General features: G+C 35.6%; 1 protein-coding gene across 1 annotated transcript; it reads left to right on the forward strand.

The window, feature by feature from the left end:
• Positions 1-1432: 1432 nt before the first annotated feature.
• Positions 1433-22176, forward strand: LOC125665484 (uncharacterized). Its single transcript, XM_056152246.1, has 16 exons — positions 1433-1554; positions 6733-6894; positions 7251-7367; positions 8326-8415; positions 8520-8669; positions 10348-10446; positions 10959-11072; positions 11223-11309; positions 11548-11646; positions 11859-11945; positions 13376-13673; positions 13800-13988; positions 14166-14440; positions 17805-18340; positions 18839-18871; positions 21036-22176. The coding sequence occupies exons 2-16, from the start codon at positions 6830-6832 to the stop codon at positions 21347-21349; spliced, it is 2553 nt and encodes an 850-aa protein (XP_056008221.1). The 5' UTR covers positions 1433-1554; positions 6733-6829; the 3' UTR covers positions 21350-22176.
• Positions 22177-22350: the final 174 nt, after the last annotated feature.

Genomic DNA, 22350 nt, shown 5'->3' on the forward strand with positions numbered 1-22350 from the left:
TGCAAAACTGTTAATATCAAATGCTGTATTAAAAAAAGTATAATGATTTTATATTCTGATTAAAATGCGTACTGAAATGTTCTTTTATTTCTATCTATCTATGTATATGTCCGTTCGTCCATCATTCTACATTTGTACATTTTTCACATCTCTAACTGTGTCAGTTTCAGCCAAGCGTGATACAGACCATTTAGTCAGAGTATAAAATTCAGATTTCAAATGTTCAAATACATGTCCATGTTCCCTTACAAAGGGAGATGATTGAAACATTTGCGAAAATAAGGTGGGATATTTTATAAGTTCTGACAACTCATGGAAGACTATTTATATCTCAACATTTTACAAGGAAATATGTTTCAAGAAATTACACTGAAACTTAGCAGTCAATAATGATAGAAGCTACCAGTCAATAATACTAGAAGCTACCAGTCAATAATAGCTAACAGTCAATAATACTAGATGCTATCAGTCAATGATACTAAAAGCCACCAGTCAATAATACTAGAAGTCACCGGTCAATAATAGTGAAAGCTACCAGTCACTAATAGCTAACAGTCAATAATACTAGAAGCTACCAGTCAATAATAGCTAACAGTCAATAATACTAGATGCTATCAGTCAATGATACTAAAAGCCACCAGTCAATAATACTAAAAGCCACCAATCAATAATGCTAAAAGCTACCAGTCACTAATAGCTAACAGTCAATAATACTAGAAGCCACCAGTCAATGATACTAGAAGGAAAATACGTATAAAGTCAACATTTCGCAAATTTTATGTTCGCTAATAATAACCTAATTTGCAAATACAACTTGTCAATGGGTCGAAAGTTGTCCGACGTGTTTCATACCAATTGTAAGACCATTCTTTGGTATACTGATTTTGACTACGGATTATTTCGTTTCCCTGATCAAGACATAAGGGTGACGGTGGATGTGACTGGTCATCAGGGGCAGCATACTCCTCCTGGGCACCTAATTCCATCTATGTATGTCCAAGGGCCCGTGTTTGCCCTTGTGCTAATTTTGTATCTTTTATGGGATTTATGAGACCGCTCGTTGTCTTCTCTAGTTCATGTACAATTAGGAACTTCCAGGTGACGGCAAATGCCTAGCTCATAGGCCGACCCGACCCCTCGTTACCGTTCTATGGCCATAATGGGTTTATCTTTACCTCCACGATCGCGACATCTCTACACAGTGATAATGTCATTTAAGTAAATCAGTAAATGTACGCTTACGTGCGCGTTTTGTCAAAATTCAAGAAAACCTGATTTTCTAAAGAGATAAGTTTTATTTACCTCTTCAGTCTTATCTGCTTATATAGAATCGATTTAATTAAAGGCCGCGATTTTCGCTGGGAGGTAAGGGGCGGAGCTTGTTTTCAAGGTGTAAAATCATATGTATGAATATGTCGAATAAATCAATCCCCCAAACTTCCCCTTAGATTTCGGCGAAATCTATAATTGCTGATCAATATTTTTTGTTGCCGTTATCTATTCTAACACATAAATAAGACGTCTGTGGTGATTTTGCAGATTGGTCATCATAAGGTATGTATAACCAGTATCATTCTTTGGGGTCTCTAGCAGAACGGTTTATGCTCCTCGAATTTTTCTTCGAGTTATCAAAAATTTGTCATTTGTACAGTCGTCAAATAAAAGTTTAGGGGAAAAATGATAAGTTATGTACCCAAATTAAAGAATGTCGTGTTTCTCTGAAGGGTATTTTTGATGATTCGTTTTCGTACTACATGTGCCCCATATCACATGTTCTGTTAAAACCGTAAAACTGGTGATATATTAATCAATAAGAATTTATTTCTTTGTAATCTCATTGGACGTAGTTCATGCACCAGAACTTAAAAAAAACACATGACCTGTACAGCTTCTAATATTGTCTACGCTAATAAGTGTAAACTTTGTAGAATGACTTATGTCGGGGAAACCGAGGGATCCAAGATCATTTCATCTTCGGACAGTCCCGTGGGGATCTTGCTTAGAATAGGTCCTCATTATCCCTTGCTTGTCGTAAGATGTGAATAAATGGGACGGTCCTTCAGATAAGATCTCAGAAATCAAGGTCCCGTGTCACAGCAAGTGTGGTACGATGAAGACCCCCCCCCCCAGCTCAAAGGCCGTAAGTACCGAACATACACACCGTATACACAGTCACACTCGAGGGGTTGTCACTGTGGATCACGAGGGTTCGGCCCCGAAGCGGAGCAAAAGCAGTATCATCGATTATGAGATCGATTTTCTCATAAAATACTGTGGAATCATCATTCTTCGTGGGGGATTTACGTGTCTAAAACATTTTTTTAAAACCAAGTAGAGTTATCTCTCCCAGTGACCTTGTATCGCTTTTCCACGAAATTACGTCTCCACGAACCGGCAAAATTTTGCTTACCCACGAACATTGGCCCCCACGAATTAAAATATTTTCACTGTAAGCAATACATTGTATTTCTGCAAACATCACATAGTGTCGTAGAATCAACAAGCATGGTCTGGGATATACATACTCTATACCAAACAAATCAAGTATGCAAAGAGATGAAATGACCGTGAAAGATGGATGTAAATCATTATTTTCAATGTTGTAGACTTCGTGAAAAACGAACCAAGTGTTTGAGGTAAGTACGGGTTTGTGAACTCGGTGACAAATTTGATTGATCAAGATATATCTACGACACTATGCAACATGATGTTTGCAGAAACATTGTGTATTTTGTGAGAAATCGAACTTATACCCGGTGATACTGCATTTGCTTTTCTTCGGAGTCGAGCCCTCGTGATCCACAGTGACGACTCCTCGAGTGTGACGTTGTATACAGGAATACATGTAGGCCTAGATTTTGCAGCCCTTCACCGGCAATGGGGACGTCTCCATATAAGTGAAAGGTTCGCGAGCTGTCTGTTAAACAATATATTACCAACCATCTTGTCGATGATGATAAAAATTCTAGAGACAATTTACCATAAAAGCTACAGTAGTCCATGCTCAGATTTTTCAACATCAGAATACAGACTAAATGATATACATGGTTATGAATGTTGCCCATTAAGGAATATAAACCAGCGCTTGTCACGTTTGATAATCCTTAATTTTACTGAAATTTACTAACAAAAGTAGGAATGGTGTCAACATCAGCAACATTTTTCTTCCTAAAATGTCCAGTCTTGCATTCCATAAAATCTCAAGTTCAAGAACACACCCATAATATCCCACAAATATACCCATACTACTGCATCCAAACGTTTTAATCACAAACCAGCTTACAGTGCCAAAACACGGACCATGTAATAAAAAATCCACTTACATCTTCTTGGGCTTCTTTCACCTACAGTACGAGTGAACATGTCAAATGTTGCTGGTGATGTCGTTATAGTTAAAAGTGACGACCTGAATTCACTTCCTGTGGAATCATTTTAATTCGTGGGGACCAATGTTCGTGGGTAAGCAAAATTTTGCTGGTTCGTGGGGACCTAATTTCGTGGATAAACATTTCGGTTGAGCATCACTGAAGAGACTAGACATTATTCGTCGAAATGCGCATCTGGTGCATCAAAATTGGTACCGTTTAAGTTTTACATTATAACCCCTGGGTCGAGGCCTCTGCTGATGGACTGTTAGTCTCTACAGCCCAGTAGCTAAGTACTTCGTTACTAGCTTGAAAATACGGATGCATATTTACTCCACTTTTTGACACTCTGTTTTTCCCTATAATACCTCTAGCAAATTTATCGTTATTTCGAATTTCAAACATTTTGGTTGAGCATCATTGAAGAGACATTGTTTGTCGAAATGCGCATCTGGTGCATCAAAATTGGTACCGTATAAGTTTTATATAAGCGATACGATGTCACTAGGAGAGACAACTCTTCTTGGTTTAAAAAATGTTCGAGGACACGTAAATTCATGCGTAAGAGTGACGCACGAAATCCCCGAACATCAATTCCCCATCAACAATGATGATTCCACAGTATTTTAAAAAGTTAAATTTTAGAGAGTCGCGATCTTCAAAATGACGATAGAACTTCGTCTCAGAATAGTCTATGGTGAATTCTGTAGAAGATTATGCCAGACGATGAACTAAATATGAAGAGAAATAATTTGACACCTTTTAAGAATAGATAAAAAGCTTAAGACGTCTATCAAAATCCGGTAGGAGACACATTGAAACAAAAGTTTGTACCATCTGCAAAGAAAGATAATATGGTAAAGCTTTCTCAGCTGTAACCAATGCATATTTCTAATTCTTTCATCACTTATGGTTACGAAAAACAGAAGGTTATAAGGCTTTTCTAATAACTGTTGGTCGTTGGTTTGTTTTAATTCCCTCTGAGAAATGCATTCATATTGAGACATCACCAACTGTAGGTGAAATACAAATTTAGACTTACAAAGTATGGTTGTGCTCAGGGTCATAGCAGTGAGGGTTCTTTAACATGACAACGCCTGTCGCAATACTGGACCTCCGGTTTTGAGGTGATACTAGTATACGAAAGACCTGTGATTCTCTCTTCTACAGGGGTTTCAACAGTCGCGTTTGAAGAAAGCATTTCTCAAATTCTATAGTCGATATGATGATCTTATTTGTAATTATAACATGTCGTTAGGTCGATCGCTGTCTGATGTTTTCATACCAAATGTTAGGCCGTTCTTTACATACTGATTTTGACTGCGGATTACTCTTTATATGTTCAAGATAGAGGGCTCAAGGTGGGTGTGACCGGTCAAGAGGAGATGTGTACTCCTCCTAAACACCTGATTCCACCTCTGATATGTTCAGGGCTCCGTGTTTGTCCAACTATCTATTTTGTATTGCCTATAGGAGTTATGGGATTGATTACTGTTCGTTATCTTCACTTTAATTTTCTTGTAAGTGCAAAACAACTGACGAAAGAACAATCACTACCTATCTTTACATCATAGGTTTGACGCGACCATGGCACGAGAGGGCCTCGAACTCGTGACCAAGCGCACGCTCCACCGCTGTACCACCGCGACCAGTATTTCAAACCAACTTGGCTTGCAATCCAACTTGTACTCCAAGTTCCTTTTCAAAGACAGTATTCTTTAAAATTATGTCTCAGTTTTAAACAGATTTGATATCCTAGTCAATGAAATAAATGAAAATAAATTAGCGTACTTAGGGTTGATTCCAAAACTAAACAAAACCCCTACAAACAGAGATACATTGCAGCATCTAGCAAATGTTCTATCAAGCCCCTATCTCTACTTCTCATGAAAACATTAACTGCTGTGAATGAGAAACTTCAAACGTATTGTGTCACAAGATATGGTAGAAGTGTTGTAAATCAAAGCCGCAGATCCTCAAAAATTCCACAGAAAATTGAGTAATTTTGAAATCACAAAACCTTTCCAAATCAACATCAAAACATGCATCTTTTTAATAATTCACTGGACGATTCTTTGCGATAATCTAAGACCACCTTTTTGACAACATAAACAGGTGTTTTTTTCCAATAAAACTGGTACATGGAACTGTTGATATATTGTGACCTACTTTGTTAAATATCACTCTGATTCTACACATAAATTAAGTTAGCATTGATTAAATTAGCTGGAGTTCCTCATTGACAATATTCATGTCGTTTGTTGGTGATCAGGTCTTCCAACAGTACGGAAATCCCATTGGCACAAATTCAGCTCCATTATTAGCTGACCCATTTTTATGTTCTCATACAGCAGATTTATCTGAAAGCATTTTTGCATGAGAAGAAAACATCTCTTGCTGGGACCTTCAACTCAATATTTAGATCAATTATCTATTAACAATACTCCTTTTCATTCATACGTATTTTGACTTCAGTGTTCAAAAATAATATATATACCGGGCCGCTTTTTCCTCCAGGGAGACCACCATCTGGAACAACATCCCGCAAACATTTCTGAACACTTTAGTGACATCAATGATGCGCCGTTGTCAAGTATGCGTGAACGCAAATGATGGTCACGCGTTATTAACTTTGTTAATTCAAGTTCGAATACCAGTGTCTTTCGAGTGTGCTGAAATTGACGTTAATCGACGTTAACATTAATGTATTGTGAAATGTTGTAATGAATACATTTGTTAACATTATTATAAAAAAATTAAATTTGTTCACTGTTATCTTTTATTATTTTTTCATAGATCAAATAATGCACAGTTTCTTTTTTCCGCTAGTATATATCGGGGGAGGGGGGGGGGGGCTCCGTGGCCAAGTGGTTAGAACATCGCACTCAAAATAAATCTGCCTCTCACTTCTGTCGGCGAGGGTTCGCACCGATAAGTGAGAAAGTTTGCCAGTTTACTCTCGGAAGGTCTGTGGTCTCTTCCCGGGTACATTTTATCTGGGTTCTCTCTTCTACTAATAAAAACTGGGCGCCACCAGATAACTGGAAAAATTGTTGAGTGTGGCGGAAAACAGCAAAACAATCGATCAAACAAGGAAAATAAATTGTATATAGACTATCTGAATCTACAAATCATTATTAAAAAAATATCTTAAAAATCTGACGAAATTAAGCAACGTGCAATTTGATATGTGCGTCTAATAGTATCCGACTTCTGGGTATAATAACGTATCCATTCCGAAATTTAAAGAGCTTTTCGAACGGACCCACATGATATTGTTTTCTTCAAAACTACCTTTTGCTCATGTTGATATGGTTCTCACCAAAGTTAGCAATATAATAAAACATAATGCTTTATCATTTTACAGACTGTTACCTGACGATGAACAGGTGCGAGGAATGATCTTGTTGTAAATTATATCAAGATTGCATACTAAACAGTGACAAAGGATATACGTGCAGAAGATGGGTATCGACGAGATCAAAGAGGCTGTTATAAAGCTAAAAGAAAACTCAGAGAACATCACTTTGTATGTTGTGCATCAAAATGTATACGATTCTTGAGTACTGAAGTATTACGTGTATTATCGTGATGATTGTCCCCCGGGAATAGTTCACTCTTATGGACTACTATTTCAATTGCAATTTATTGCTTTTTATTGATATGCAAAAATCTATCTTGATACAGCTCATAGATATAAATAATTTATAAAGACTTTTAATTCTTGATATAATAAAAAAAATTGTTTATTGAAAGTAATGATTTGACATTCTGAAGAAACTCCTCTTCTGATAATTGATTAATTCAAACACTGCATCGTTATTTCATTGTCTAGAGACGCTATCATATTGTTTTATGGTTATATCATTTTCCCGTCTTTTGAAGGGAGAGTCCAAAGAGTTGGACCACCGCTAAAGACGTGGTCAGCAAGACACATGGATGCCTAAAATCTCTGTTGCAGATTTTGGAAAACACAGACGATTCGGAAGAGAACAGATTTCTGTAAAACTCTCATTTTCAGAATTACAGCCATTATGTATTTTATATTGATTTGCAATATAGTTATAGATAAGTTATCACTCATGATTTTATTTTGAGAGTAAATGTAATATTACCATGAGCAATGTAATTAGTTTCTGGATATAAGGTTTACTTATTAGAAATGAAATCAATTCGATTTTATTTTTTAGGGGTCGGGTGGGTTGGTGGATGGTATGTGACGTATACAACCACAGACGTTTGACTGTTGTTCTAGACCTTTTTACGTTGACGTAGAAACTCCAGCTTTACCAAACTCCTCTCCTATACCCTGCGATTAATTTAGATAAAACAGAATGTTAAAGCAAAAGCGCGGTTTGATTTAGAACTTTGCAGGACTTCATTAGATTAGTAATAACAAAATCGCGTTGGAAAATAAGTCATAACCCTCACCCCGGGAATCGGCCTAATGTGGTGCCCCATTTTCAAAATGTAATTTTATGTTCATTTACTTTTCATGAAAGTCTACATTGCATACCAAAGACGATTAATTTGGTCATTAATTTGACATTATTTCAAGTTTAGGACGCACTGACTGCTTGTACGAAAAAGGTCTTTATAGTTCTGCGATCATTTTAACGGCAGAAGTATCACAGTGATGGTGTTTGAAACACAGCCATAAATGATGTTAGGGTTTCCCAAAAGTTCGAGTTGTAGACCAAAAGCATATCCGTTTTAATGGCAGACGTTTGGCAAAGGAGCTGTCACCACCGTCACTAACGCTACGCCGGGACCTTCCGGTGGCGACGCGAGCGCCCTCTGACTAATCAACAGACTATCACGACTGGGAGTGAAAGGGGATGGTTCTATAGGAAATGTTTAGGAATATTCTAAACAAAGATTTAATTTTATTACAATTTCGTGAACCTCATGATACACATACGAATGATTACATGTATTCCATTGAATTCCATTACATTAGATACAGTAAAGATATTTTGCCAGTGACGTTGGACACGGTCCAGTCCGCAAGTGAATTAGTGAATCGCCTCTTCATCCGGGTCACTGAAAGGTTCGTGAAAACATAGCTATATCTATGATCTTTTTAGTCTGCAACAACCATTTGTCTTCATTGCACCCCCATAGCTTTCATATATCTTACTTTCTTCATCCCAGATTTGATGTTAGAGAGTCTGAAATTGTCCAGGAACTAACTGAAATTCCAGCTGTTATGGACGATATTGCGGGATTTCTCACACCTGAAAAACCTATAGATTTATCAGATTCCGCAAACATCGAAGGGGTAAAGGTAGAAGAGATAAAAAGGTAAGATATACTACAAAACATACATACAGTCCATACACTCATGCATTACATGTAACAGAGGAAGGGTAGCTGAACAAGAATTAAATAGCAATATGATATATACATAATGGACCTTTAAGTGTACAAATATACATAATGGAATGTAAAGTGTTCATAATTATTTAATGTACAGTACATTTAATGGGAAGTTTACTGTACTAAAGTAGATATACAAAATATATTTCATCGGCTGTTAAGTGTACAAGATATACTTAATGGGAGGTTAAGTGTACAAAATATATCTGCTGGGAGGTTAGGTGTACAAGATATAGATAATGTGAGGATAAGTGTACAAGATAATATATCTAATGGGAGGTTAAATGTATCAGATAATATATCTAATGGGAGGATAAGTGTACAAGATAATATATTTAATGGGAGGTTAAATGTATCAGATAATATATCTAATGGGAGGTTAAGTGTACAAGATAATATATCTAATGGGAGGTTAAGTGTATAAGATAATATATCTAATGAGAGGTTAAGTGTACAAGATAATATATCTAATGGGAGGATAAGTGTACAAGATATATATCTAATGAGAGGTTAAGTGTACAAGATGATATATCTAATGGGAGGTAAAGTGTACAAGATATATATCTAATGGGAGGTTAGGTGTACAATATAATATATCTAATGGGAGGTTAAGTGTACATGATATATTCAATGGAAGGATAAAGTGTATACGATATATTCAATGGAAGTATAAGTGTGTAAATTATCCATTAGTCTTTGATACACCATTTTACATGTAAAAACAAATGATGTAGTTATACTAATATATCGTAATTTTGTGTCCGAGAGGAAATGTTTGCACATGAATTCATATCAACAGAGGACAATGGATCTGGGCTATATTATCATGTACAAATGTTTAACGATGCTTAATGTTTACAGAATTAAAATGTCTGTAAAATGTACATGACCAGAAAAGAATCATTCATATACAGCTACAAATGTACTATAGCCAAAGTGTAAGATCCAGGGGCACTTGCGTACAAACGTCACATACAGATTTTCGGATTCCGAACATTTTGGTTGAGCATCACTGAAAAGACCTATTTGTCGAAATGCGAATCTGGTGCATCAAAATTGGTACTGTATAAGTTTTACATTATGACCCCTGGGTCGAGACCTCTGCTGGTGGACTGTTAGTCCTCGAGTGTCTCTACAGCCCAGTAGCTAAGTACTTCGTTACTAGCTTGAAAATACGGATGTATATTTAATTGCTATGATAAAAGTTAGAAATTCATTTCAAAATTATAGGATTATCTCCCTCATGCATCGCTCTTATCCTTAGACGAATTTGACTCCACTTTTTGCACTCTGTTTCCCCCTAAAATAGCTCTAACACGTTTATTGTTATTTCGGATTCCAAACCTTTCGGTTGAGCATCACTGAAGAGACATTATTTGTCGAAATACGCATCTGGTGCATCAAAATTGGTACCGTATAAGTTTTACTTGCACTCATTACATCATTCCAACAAGGCACATGATCCCACCTCTGGTATGCGAAGGGATACGTGTTTGTCTTGGTAACATTGACTTTTGTTCGTTATCGTCAGCTTTTTATCACTGAAATAGTAATGTTCTTTGTAGAATATATAACTGTAATTACTCATTATTTTCATTTATAGTGTCAGAGTGGATCTTTTTGGAAAATGTGTAACGTTTGCCAGTTTCATGTGTGATAAATTAAAATCCCTTTTAGAAGTCATCAGGGAATCCAACTGTAGGTAAGACACGCCTTACTGATTATAAACAATCCAAGTTCAGAGATTAACCTCTATATGAGTGAAATATTCTCGAGAGAGACATTAAACAATATACAATCAATAAACAGAGATTAAACAATGATTTACATATTTTTGTATAATTGTATAAAAGGTAAAGTTGCCAGTATTCCAAAGTGACAAGCATAAAACGGGGAATTCAAAGAGCTATTTTGATTTCATGCATAAAACTGTCTTTGTCAATGTCAAAAAGTCCTCCTAATTTTCGTAAAATATTTCAGAGATTTCACTATTCACGATTCACTATCTAGCAGTTCTTCAATAGAATTTATATTAGAACAGAGTATGCGAATCTATCAAGGTTTTGATTCTTATAGGAATATATATTTGACAAAATTATTCTAATGTCGTACATATTCATTTTACGTACAAACGATTACTAAAATTCTGTCGTTATTATACATCTGTTGAAACATTTCATGTATAACTTACTTTCAATTCTTAATATTCCACAGGTCGTTTGAGGCATTCAAGCCATTTTTGGTCGGCGGAGTGAAACAGTATATGTATATTCAGAGAGCATGCGCATGTTTAAGAGAACTACTTGAATTTACATCAGATAAGGAAAGGTAAATAAAGATAGTCAATCAAAAAAAAAAAAAAAAAAAAAAAAAAAAGAAAGAAATAAAACAAAAAACAAACTAACGTTGTTTGCAACGTAAATATATGTTTAGATGTATTGTTTCCCCTTACGATCTATTCCGGTTTATTGATCTCAGACATCAACACATGGAGGGAATGAAGAACTTCTTTGGCAAAATGAAAGATATTTTGATAGAAGGAAAACGAATCATCAACTCACTGAGGTATATTATCGCAGTTAATGGAATTGTAATAAATGTAAAGTAAATCTAAGGAGAAAAACGAGCCCTAACCGATTTCTGAATATCATACCATGTTTTCCTTGTCTTGCATAGAACAGCGTAAAGAGAACCCCTGCATAAAGAATAAAATAATTAATAGCTGATTTTATATATATGGTCGTGATCTTCTTGTACAGTACAGGTAAAGTTTATAGTACATCTTGATTTGTTGTGCATTTAGTTCTGGTGAGGAATTTCCAAACGATTTCAAAGCGACAATACCCCCCACGATAAACCATATCAAACAGTGTTACAAGAACATAAATGCCTTTGAAGGCGGGTGAGTATTATGTCCCTTATTTAACTTTTAAGGTAGAGTTTAAAGGATATCATGACAACTGATTTAAAAACGTGTAAAGGACAATTCATTTTTCTTTTTAAAGAATTGTAGCAAAGTACACGACATAACAATGATGGATATATTGATATACATAAAATCATAGTGTTTAATTAGAAGTGATTTTGTTTATCATTATTTCTCATTTAATATAGATCAAACAAGGAACTGAACAAAGTGCTTATGGATATTGAGGAAGTGTGCGATGGGATAAGTAGAGTGGCAGAGTACGGGAAGAAATGGTGAGTGACGCTTCTTCTAAAACATCTAGCGCATATTCCAACTTAAAAAAGTATCCGTACCTATATAACTTATCTTTTTTCCAGTACACATACGTGATGAGACAATTGTGTTTTTGTAGAATTAAAATCCAAAACACAATTAATGGTTTACCTAAATATGAGCAAAATTGAGAAATTGAGTTACTTGTGATGCAATATACCTCAAATGACTGTAAATGTCAGAGAAAAATTGAGTGACAAGTGAAGTACAAGTGCAGTGGTTATAATCTCTTTTATGGAGTAAAAAAGTCGTCCCTTTATTTTGAATTTAATTGGAGACTAGCCTGGTTATCGTCCTTAGTCTTTGTTATGTTGACTGTTCTAGAATGGAATCTTTTAAAACAAACCTAGTCATAGGAACTTCCGCATTGGATATTTTATCAAATTTAGGGATTTTAGAATAAGATGCCTTTATTTTTTACACTCGAAAACGTATTTAACGCTTATAATCTTCTCATTTCTAATCAATTTTTCATAGATAGTATAAAATGACCAAATAATATGGTATTGAAAACAAGAATGAATACAAAAATCAACGAGGAACTGATTAGCTAAGGGGATTTACTGTAGTAACTGAAGATCGTAGGTGTACGATTATTACCCCCCCCCCTTCCCCCGAAGGACCCCCTAAAACATTACAGGAAACGAACTTAAACACGGACGGATACGCAGGCTTATGGACTGGAAACCTGCTCTCTGCTATATGGTTCAGGTTCACACAAATCTGCAAAATTAGATATTTCAAGTCATATGCATATTCATCAAATTTATTTCTATGAATTAAAATAGGGTTGATATTTACATGGATCACATTGTATGTTTTTCGTATTCCTTGCATTTTATCCACATAATAGGACTACACACCTCTAATAGTTACAATCTCGTTCAAAGTAAGCATTTCGCAAAGTTTTTGGTCGTTGTAACAATCTAGTTTGCCAATACAACCTATCATTGGGTCAAACGCAGGTCTGACGTGTTTCATACCGATTGTTAGACTGTTCTTGGCACACTGATTTTGACTACGGATAACTCCGTTTACCTAATCGAAATATAGGGCTCACGGCGGGTGTGACCGGTCGACAGAGGATGCTTACTCTTCCTAGGCACCTGATCCCACCCTTGGTGTGTCCAGGGGTCCTTGTTTACCCAACTATCTATTTTGTATTGCATGTAGGAGTTGTGAGATTTATCACTGTTTGTTATCTTCACCTTTCAAAATACATAACTACTGTGAATGGTATTTACAATATTCCCATAGTGCAAAGTCTTACACACATCTCAAACCAAACACATCTTATAAGAGAACATTGGATTCTTTACAGATTCATGTGCAGCGTGTTTATCCTTTCCAATGTCAATGTCCGTTTTGACATTCATTGAATATGTTTCAGCTTACCACCAGGCGAAGAATATCTAGGTGAAGATGTTGCCGTTTTGTGCTCCGATTTTGATCCAGATTTCGAACCCAGCATCACAAAAGTGTCCCTAAGTGAGTATGAGGAGGTAACCAAAACCAACGATCTCCTCCCCACAGAGGTTGTTGGTGTATACAAGTTATGTGACATTACACGTGACATCAAAGTCAAAGTAGATATCAGACGACTGCCTGCTACGTCACACGTAGGGGGGAAAATCGTGAAAAAAGGTGCAAAGCCTGTGCCAATAAAAGAAAAAGACATCAAAGTTCAGGTAAGAGGTTTAAAATTCATTAACACAAGTATTACGATGTATGTTTGTAATTAATGAGTGCACAGTGGATTACACGTGACAATGGTGCAGCAGTGTATTTTACAATAGTCGTATAAATTCCAACAGGGTATGGTGATTGAATGTCCAATTATTTCTGGCGTGGAATTTCTTCTACTTTACTACAAGTTCCCATTTGTTGAAAGAAAGCTTTCGAAAGCAGAGGCTAGAGATGGAGTTGTCGTGAATGAGGAAACTTCTTGTAAGATTAGGATTCCTGCAACAGACATTCAGGGGGAGGTCAATGTAAAATATAAGGTATGATATCGACAAGGATTAGTATTAAATGATTACAAACTTTTTATTAGAATAATAAGGAAAACGACTACATGTTGAATACAACTTTAGACCTGATATACTACAGTTTATATAATTTTGTGCCTGTGCGATTGTTCATAGTACTACAATATCAGTTTTGATATAAAATTTCTTCAGGAGTACAACATTGAAAAAGATCGAGTGGAAGGATACAAGAATGAAAATCCGGAGGAGTTTGGGTGTTTTGAAATATCAAATGGTCTACACATAGATGCCGACAACAATTCAACAGGCGTTGTCGTAGAATTCAAAAATAAAAATGTAACCAAAGAGTCAAAATACTTTAAGATACAAGTGAAAATGGAGGGTGGAAAACGAAGATGGGATGCAGAAAGCGTAACGTGCACAGAAGGAAAGGGAATGGTATCAATCGAAGTTGAAAAAAAAACAACGTATGTAATATTTTGATATTCTCATTTTTTTTACATTCTCGTGGATGAAATGTCTAGTAGAATCAAACTGCAATGAAATAAAGACTATTTCTTTTCAATATGAAGAAAATATTCGTAGAGGGGTGGATCACCCAATTCATTCATTATTCGATCAATTCATATATCAAATAGCTCATTTATCAATAAATAGGTATTTTTATCAATTATAACGAACAGTGACCAATCTCATAACCCTCACAATGAAGAGTTGGGCAATCACGGACATATGGTCATACCAAAGGTGGATCAGGTACCTGCCTAGAAGGAGTATGCATCCCCTGTTGACCGGTCACACCGCCATGAACACTATGTCTTAATTGGGTAAAACTTTCGTAAAATCGGCTCATAGATTCCATGCAAAGATAACTTAACTAGAGATATATAGACAACATCGCTCACGAGACCATATTTTACATTTTTCTGAGTAAATATCTAATCAGAATTAAGCTTGGCATGCACAGAATGGTGTGAATAAATTTGAATCTACACTACATTATGACTTAACCGGTCACGGTAAGGTAGTTGTAAGTCGTTCGATTCACAACCGGGAAACCAGATTCAATTCCAGTGTTGTGTCAAGCTTAATACATTTAATATATTGTGACTCTTTCTTCCCCGAGCTCCCAGTAGTGTAAGTCACGTGTCAATTGGATATGCGCTGTTTCATGTCACGGTAGGTGTTGACGCGTTAACGGCTACTCACTGCTAAGGCCATGATCGTCATACATAGGTCAACATTTTGTGGTACTATACCTACAGCTGGTGACGTGTCTATATGAGTGACAAATTCTTAAATGAAACGTAAACTACATAAAAAAAAAAAAAAAAAAAAAAAAAAACCAATATGAATTATTAATTTTACATATGTCTTTTTAATTCTTGAGGAGATGATTTTCAAAGAATCTTTATATATGCCTTTGGAAATCGATTCTACAATTTACCAGTACCCCTCCCTAAATACAGTATTTAGGTTCCGTTAAAAGATTGTGTAAGTATGAACATCTTTTGCATAGCTTGCAATTGCTTGGAATACTATTTGAATGATTGTACATTTGTTGTTCGTAAGAATATTCTTGGAGACGTTCCTTTTATGAATGTTCTCCTATGTAAAATTTAGAAAAATCAAAATAAAAAGTAGCATGGTCTTACCTATACTAAGAGTCAAACTGGTAGCAAACTTGATACAACACATTACGTAGATTCTTGTATTTCAAATCGTCTACCTTTGTAGTTCTTGAGGAGATGCTATTCGATGTCAATTTCACTATATTATCTGAGAAAAAAGCTTGACCCTTAATGCTTTCCTGAAACCATGGGCCAGGGTATGAACAAACAGGACACCCCCCCCCCCCCAATATTCTTATGTAAAATTTAAACCACTTGTACACAAACCAAGGCTTTAGGGATTAAGGTATGGACAGACGTCAATCCACACCAATCTCATATTCGCAAGTTCTATGGTCGTTATAACGATTTAGTTCGTCAATACAACCTATCATTGGGTCAAATGCTGTCTGACGTGTTTCATACCGATTGTTAGGCCGTTCTTGGCACACTGATTTTGACTACCGATAACTCCGTTTACCTAATCAGGATATAGGACTCACGGCGGGTGTGACAGGGGGTGCTTACTCTTCTTAGGCACCTGATCCCACCTCTGGTGTATCCAGGGGTTCGTGTATGCCCAACTATCTATTTTGTATTGCTTATAGGAGTTATGAGATTGATCACTGTTCGTTATCTTCACCTTTCATTGATCACTATTCGCTATATTCACCTTTCATTGATACAACACTTCAATGAACCTTAATGGTATTTCAGATGATTTTTGTGAAGAAAAATATCTTATCGATTTTTAAATTTACAATGAATTGTCACACATGGATTCTTCTTTGAACAATCTATGAATATAGGAGAAAACTCTTACACAAGTTATGCTACATGTAGTGTAATTCAATTGATTTAAGATGTTGATCACATCGCTAAAGACCTTTCCTTTGCACTGGAATTCCCTGATATTTACCAAATGAGTTTTAAAGTGGCAAGATGGTTTAAGATGATAATGCGGTTCCTGGACTATTGTCAAAATGTAAAAAGTTATCAGACAATTACTGGACAAACATCAATCATAAAAACGCATGATAGATTGTAGCTAAGGTGAGCTAAAATGTTTAAAACGAGATATGTTGACATAGGGCTGGGACGATTCAGGGTTAGCTCGATTCGGTTCGGTTTCGATTCAGAACAGCACGGTTCGGTTATTTTCGATTCGGTTCATGTTAGGTCCAATTTATCTAATGACACCACAAAAATTAACAATTTTAATGAGTAGCATATTTGATTTGATTTAATTCAAGTTATATAACTATATGTTGTCATTTGTAAACATCATATCTATTCATAATGGCATTTTATAACTTTGATAGAAAAAAGAAAACACTGACAGTCTATCAAAATTTGTTATATTAATGTGCTGCATAAGTTTTGGATTATTAAACAAATCTATAGTGAATCTAAAATGTATATGATATTGTTTTCATTGATATGCAAAAATTCAACAATTCTATCAATTGAGTATTTGAAAATCTCTCCTTTATTGATTTACTTTTCTCATGTTAACTGTCAAATCTGTGTTATTACCTACGATGTTGATTTCACTCCACCACTGACAGAAATTCTATATGTCATGTAAAGATAAACTGCAATGATCTTACGAACCATATTCTGTTGGTATCTGAGTGGTGAAAATGCTAACTCTTAACACAGTAGTGATTTAAATCTCCGTTGCATAAAAAACCACATGTTTTCAACATCACTCGGACGCCATATTTGTTGTTTAGGTGTAAGTAAAATCTAAACCGAACCGAACCGAAATCCGGAATTTGTAATCGGTGCATCGAATCGAATGGTATGAATCGCGGTGCACCGAAATTTTCGGTGCACCGCACAGCCCTAGTTGACAACATTTAGAGGTGACAAAGAGGATATAAATCACGTAGAATATGTTATGATAATTACAAATTTTGGTTGCTGAAAGAAGAATGATATTGTCATGTATAAAAATTAATAGATAAAACATCAAAAGTACAATGAAGGAAAATGAATTGATTGTTGAATGATTTTAAAACCTCGTTTCAATTCCTACTGAATGGAGAGGTATACTTTGATTTCAAAGGTTAATAGTGGTACGCCATTAACTTACATGAAACTATGATGACCGATGCGCCTGCTATTGATTGCCATTGGTAGAGTCAATCTAGCAATTATATACTTACTTCTACTCTTTGTTCCAATTTCGTAAAGGCTTCACATTTTCATTCCACAGGACCTACATCGTCACGGTAAATGGCAATATCCCATCTCCTACTGATGACCAACCAACCGATCTACCTAAACTAGTGAGAGAGAAATCTCTCACCCTCCTAGGAGTCCAATCCCAATGTAAAGCTTTAATACTGTACAGAATTCCTCACTATGATGAGTTCGATGAAAACGAAGATGATGAGATTGAACTACGCGTGGAGTGTATTGAGTCCCAAAGGTTCTACCTCCACAATAGGGCAGAAAGCCAAAGGAAGAATGGAAATTGGATTCAGTTTGTAGATGGCGATGAATCTTCAGATTTTTTGATAAAAGATAGAAGTAAAATAGAGGTTGTAATCAAAGGGATATTGAAGGCGTCTGATCATTATATTGGGAAGAAAGAATTGCAGTTCTTAAAGGGTAGCAGCTGTTTCATTGAAATACCATTGACGGTAACAAAGAAAACCAAAGGAAAAGGATGGGTATACTGTTATAGGAGTGATAAACCTGTTCATTGGAAGAGCATAACCTGGGATCAGATAGTAAAACGTTACACAGGTACCTATAAATGTAACGACATGTCGCGTACATGAAATGAAATTTTTGCGAATAAATTAAAGAGTTATTTACTTGCCATCGTATACGAAAATGCTGCGGTGTGCACCTGTTTGTAAAACTTTGAAATAAAATGTTGATACTGTCTATCAGAATCACCGATCCACATCTATTGTGGATGAGACATGCAGTTTTGAGAAGCGTGTCTTTGAAAGCAGCAGGTCGTGACTAGCATTATGCGGGCACAAGCCAATATTTTGGTTATAATATTCTTTGAGGTTATGGGTTCATATTCCGAAGTTGGTTAATACCTATTTTGGAATTATTATCACAAAGTTGCAACACTATTACAAAAGGGGATCATTTCCTTGTTTTTCACTGCGTTCGGTCATGTATATTGCAGGTAAAAATATTTTCGTCTCTTGGTTTTATGACTGTCGAAATTATTTTGCGATCGTCGATTTTTTTTCTATAAAAAGCTAATTTTGTTTTGTCTTACAGAGGCAATGGAAGCACCAAAGACAATATCTAAAGGTAAATGATTCGATTACTAACTATTGCAGAAAGCCATGCTGTGTTACTATGGATTTGTAAGAAAGCTCAGAAGACTTAAACGACATAAAAGATTCGCAATACAAGATTCGAATTTCGAGATTGGAATTCGAAATTTAAAAAATTCAATATCCAAACCAACCAATCAAAATATAGGTCACAATATATGATTTAAAGAAGATAACATATTTTAATGAACCTCATTAAATGTAAACGAGCGCCATCTTTATTGTAAGTTTGGAGTTTTAAGTTTATCGTACATGAATTTGAAATACGACAGAAAGGAAGTCTTGAAGTCAGCATTTCGCAAATTCTATGGTCGTTATAACGATCTAGTTCGTCAATACAATATAGCATTGGGTCAAATGCTGTCTGACGTGTTTCATACATGTTAGACCGTTCTTGGCACACTGATTTTGACTACGGATAACTCCGTTTATCTGATCAGGATATAGGGCTCACGGTGTGTGTGACCGGTCGACGGGGGATGCTTACTCCTCCTAAGCACCTGATCCCACTTCTGATATGTCCAGGGGTCCTTGTTTGCCCAACTAACTATTTTGTATTGTTTATAGGAGTTATGAGATTGATCACTGTTCGTTATCTTCACCTTTCATAAAAAACTATGCATTTATGTTGTACACAGTAGACGTTAGGGATGCGGTTCATTTTTATGTTCTGTTAAAATTCAACTAATCGGTAATACAATCCCTGGATTTATCTAATGCCTAAACTACTGATCAATTTAAAAAAAATGACCGTAAAAACTCAAGCCAGACTCAATACGCCGGTTTTGAGATATTTCCCTTTGAAGAACTGTCGTACATAGTAAGGCGCGAAACAACTTGTTTACATGCGGTAGTGGGACGAATATTCATCACTGCATAATTGAATGTACTCAGTAAGTTTCTCATACGCTGTTTCATCACCCAAATTCAACTGATACACAAACTAAGTAAGTGATAAGTATTCAGGGAGTAATTAGATATATGGAATTCTTATTATGTCACGTATTGCCGTTGGTCGTAGGTATCATATCCAGGATATTGCTTTCAAACATAACATTGTTTTTATGTTTCTGCTCTAGTAAAACATATTTTTCAATAATATTTTGTATTTCCTACATTTTATTTAAAGAGAAACCGCTTTTAATACATTTTATCGTCTTCCTCACTGACTTTAGGTTTACCCTGTCCCACTTAGATAGTCAAATTTCTATTAAACGTACCTCCTACGCAGGATAGCTCTTATCTCGAAACTGGCGTATTGTTAGAGAGGTGTATATTTTGTAACAATTACTCTTTGAATTCAAGTTATATCATGAAGTGTCATAATTTGAACTGGTTCACATAAAATGCAGTTAAATATGGGGGTGGAGCAAATTTTCTGCCCCTCCTGTTTACCACGGGCTTGTTTGTATGCTAAGCATACATCACAATATAATACGACAAAAAAAGAAAAGAAATGTTTCGTTGCTTGGTAAACATATTAGAAAAATAAGCCGATAACTGCTTGATTAGTAAGAAAACATAGAATTTCAAAACGATATTACAAGTGCACCACATTCCGAATGTCTGATGCGCACGTACGCAAATTGTAAATGCGTAGTTTTAGACAAAAGAAACCAAGAAACACTAAGTGTGATTTTCTTTCTGTCATATTTCAAGTTAATTTGTATGTAACATTCAATCTTTAATCCTAAAACATAAATATGGTGAAATATATTTTGGTTTGTTAATTCAGATTTTGAATTCCAAAATAATCCTTCTGGGCTTTCGTAGATTTGTCTAAATGATTTTGGGAATTTTTAAAGCAATGAAGTGAACATCGTTTCTAAACGTGGGCAACACTATATGCAAATCTAAATAGTAGTTAGGAAGATCTTGCCCAAGTTGGGAAATTGGATAGTGTATCGTCTGTAAAACATTTTCAGGTATCTATTTTAAAAAAAAAGACTTAATATTTAGTAGAATTTGTGAAGTCCCTTGACGTGGCCAACTGTGTAAGGACATTTTTTCGACTTACTGATAATTTGAAATGTATGGGATCTTGTGTATATATGTTTGTAGAGAGTCGTAGTAGATATGTCGTAAACCGAGCTGTTTTATGTTCCTTTCTGACATTAATATTATCATTATATCTATAGATGAAAGGAAGCTGAAACATAAAGGTTGTGAAGACAATCAGAAGACCATGGAAAGTCGCGTCAAGGAAAATATGAAAGTTGTTGTGCAGGAGATATTTAAGAAATTGACGCAACAGGAAAAGGATGGCATTCAGGAGAACCATATGTTCAAAGGGATCGGAGGTCAGCAAGGCTTAGTTGATAGATTTGTCGCACGCGCCAAACAAGAGAAGAATGGCTTCAGGTTTCTGATGAATGTGCTGAGAGAAGTCGGTCGAAATGATCTTGTACAGGAACTCACTGAAAGGGCAGAGGTCTACGGCAACCCAACCTAAATTTGATCTTTCAAAATGAACTAGATATCGAAGTTAATTTTTTACCTCTGCAGTTTTGAGTATTTATGCTTTTTACCTTTTGTATGAACGGACAATAATGCTGTACAAGTATGTACAACGAACAATAAAAAAATAGAAACTAGCGCTATGACCACCATAACCCAAATGATAACGTCACTTGATTAAGATTACACTGTCCTATGTTACATCAATTAGGATATCACATTCATATTCTTTAGTTTGCTTTGAAATATCGTACGGGCACAATTTGAAAAAAAAGAGTTTTCTGAAGATGGAGGTCTTTCTCTCTTTAAACGTCATAGTTCACGGAGGGTTCAAGTGGCACGCAATTCTTTGATCGGTTACTGCATTTGATTTCCGCCGAAAATCTATTTTAAGTAATTTTGAGCTTTTTGTGTTCGGCGTAAGATTTGAAAAATGTAGTGACTTCGCCGCCAAACGCTGGGCATTTTAACGTAAGAGGTGCAGACTTTCAGCTGAGACCTTAAAAGTGAGTTTCGTGTCGCTACAGGCGTTGGAATGATAAAGAACTTACACTGCTACAGTCATGCATGGTTTGTGCTAATTAATTCACTTACAGATGATGACGTTTCAATATGAGTTAATTATCTGGAAGAGACGTATTGTAAACAATCAAAATAAACGCTTGTGTGAGCAGAAGCAAACAAAATGTTTTATTTTCATAGTTGGTTATCTTTCATATTTTCTGTGTTATGCATATTATCTATAGATTTGTGCTTTTATACTAGTATTGATTGTATGGCTTTTATGTAACATTCATGGTGATTAAAATCTTTTTACATGTTTTTAAGAATATAAGCATTAACTTCTAATTACACTCATGGTCACCTAGTAGTTAGGGCATTCATTTTGCAACCGTAACGTCCGCGTCGCTTTCGGGATGTCCACATCACCCCCGGGATTTCCACATAATATAAATAGATCGGGGAAGTTCCTCCTTTATTTAAAGCAGATTAGTC

The sequence above is a fragment of the Ostrea edulis genome, chromosome 10 (genome assembly GCF_947568905.1).
Source record: "Ostrea edulis chromosome 10, xbOstEdul1.1, whole genome shotgun sequence".
NCBI classification, from domain to species: Eukaryota; Metazoa; Mollusca; class Bivalvia; order Ostreida; family Ostreidae; genus Ostrea; species Ostrea edulis.

Coding starts and splice junctions, on each gene's coding strand:
- LOC125665484 (XM_056152246.1), top strand. CDS start 6,830: ATGGGTATCGACGAGATCAAAGAGGCTGTTATAAAGCTAAAAGAAAAC. Junction 11,073..11,222: donor TTTACATCAGATAAGGAAAG/GTAAATAAAGAT, acceptor TATTGATCTCAG/ACATCAACACATGGAGGGAA. Junction 11,946..13,375: donor GCAGAGTACGGGAAGAAATG/GTGAGTGACGCT, acceptor AATATGTTTCAG/CTTACCACCAGGCGAAGAAT.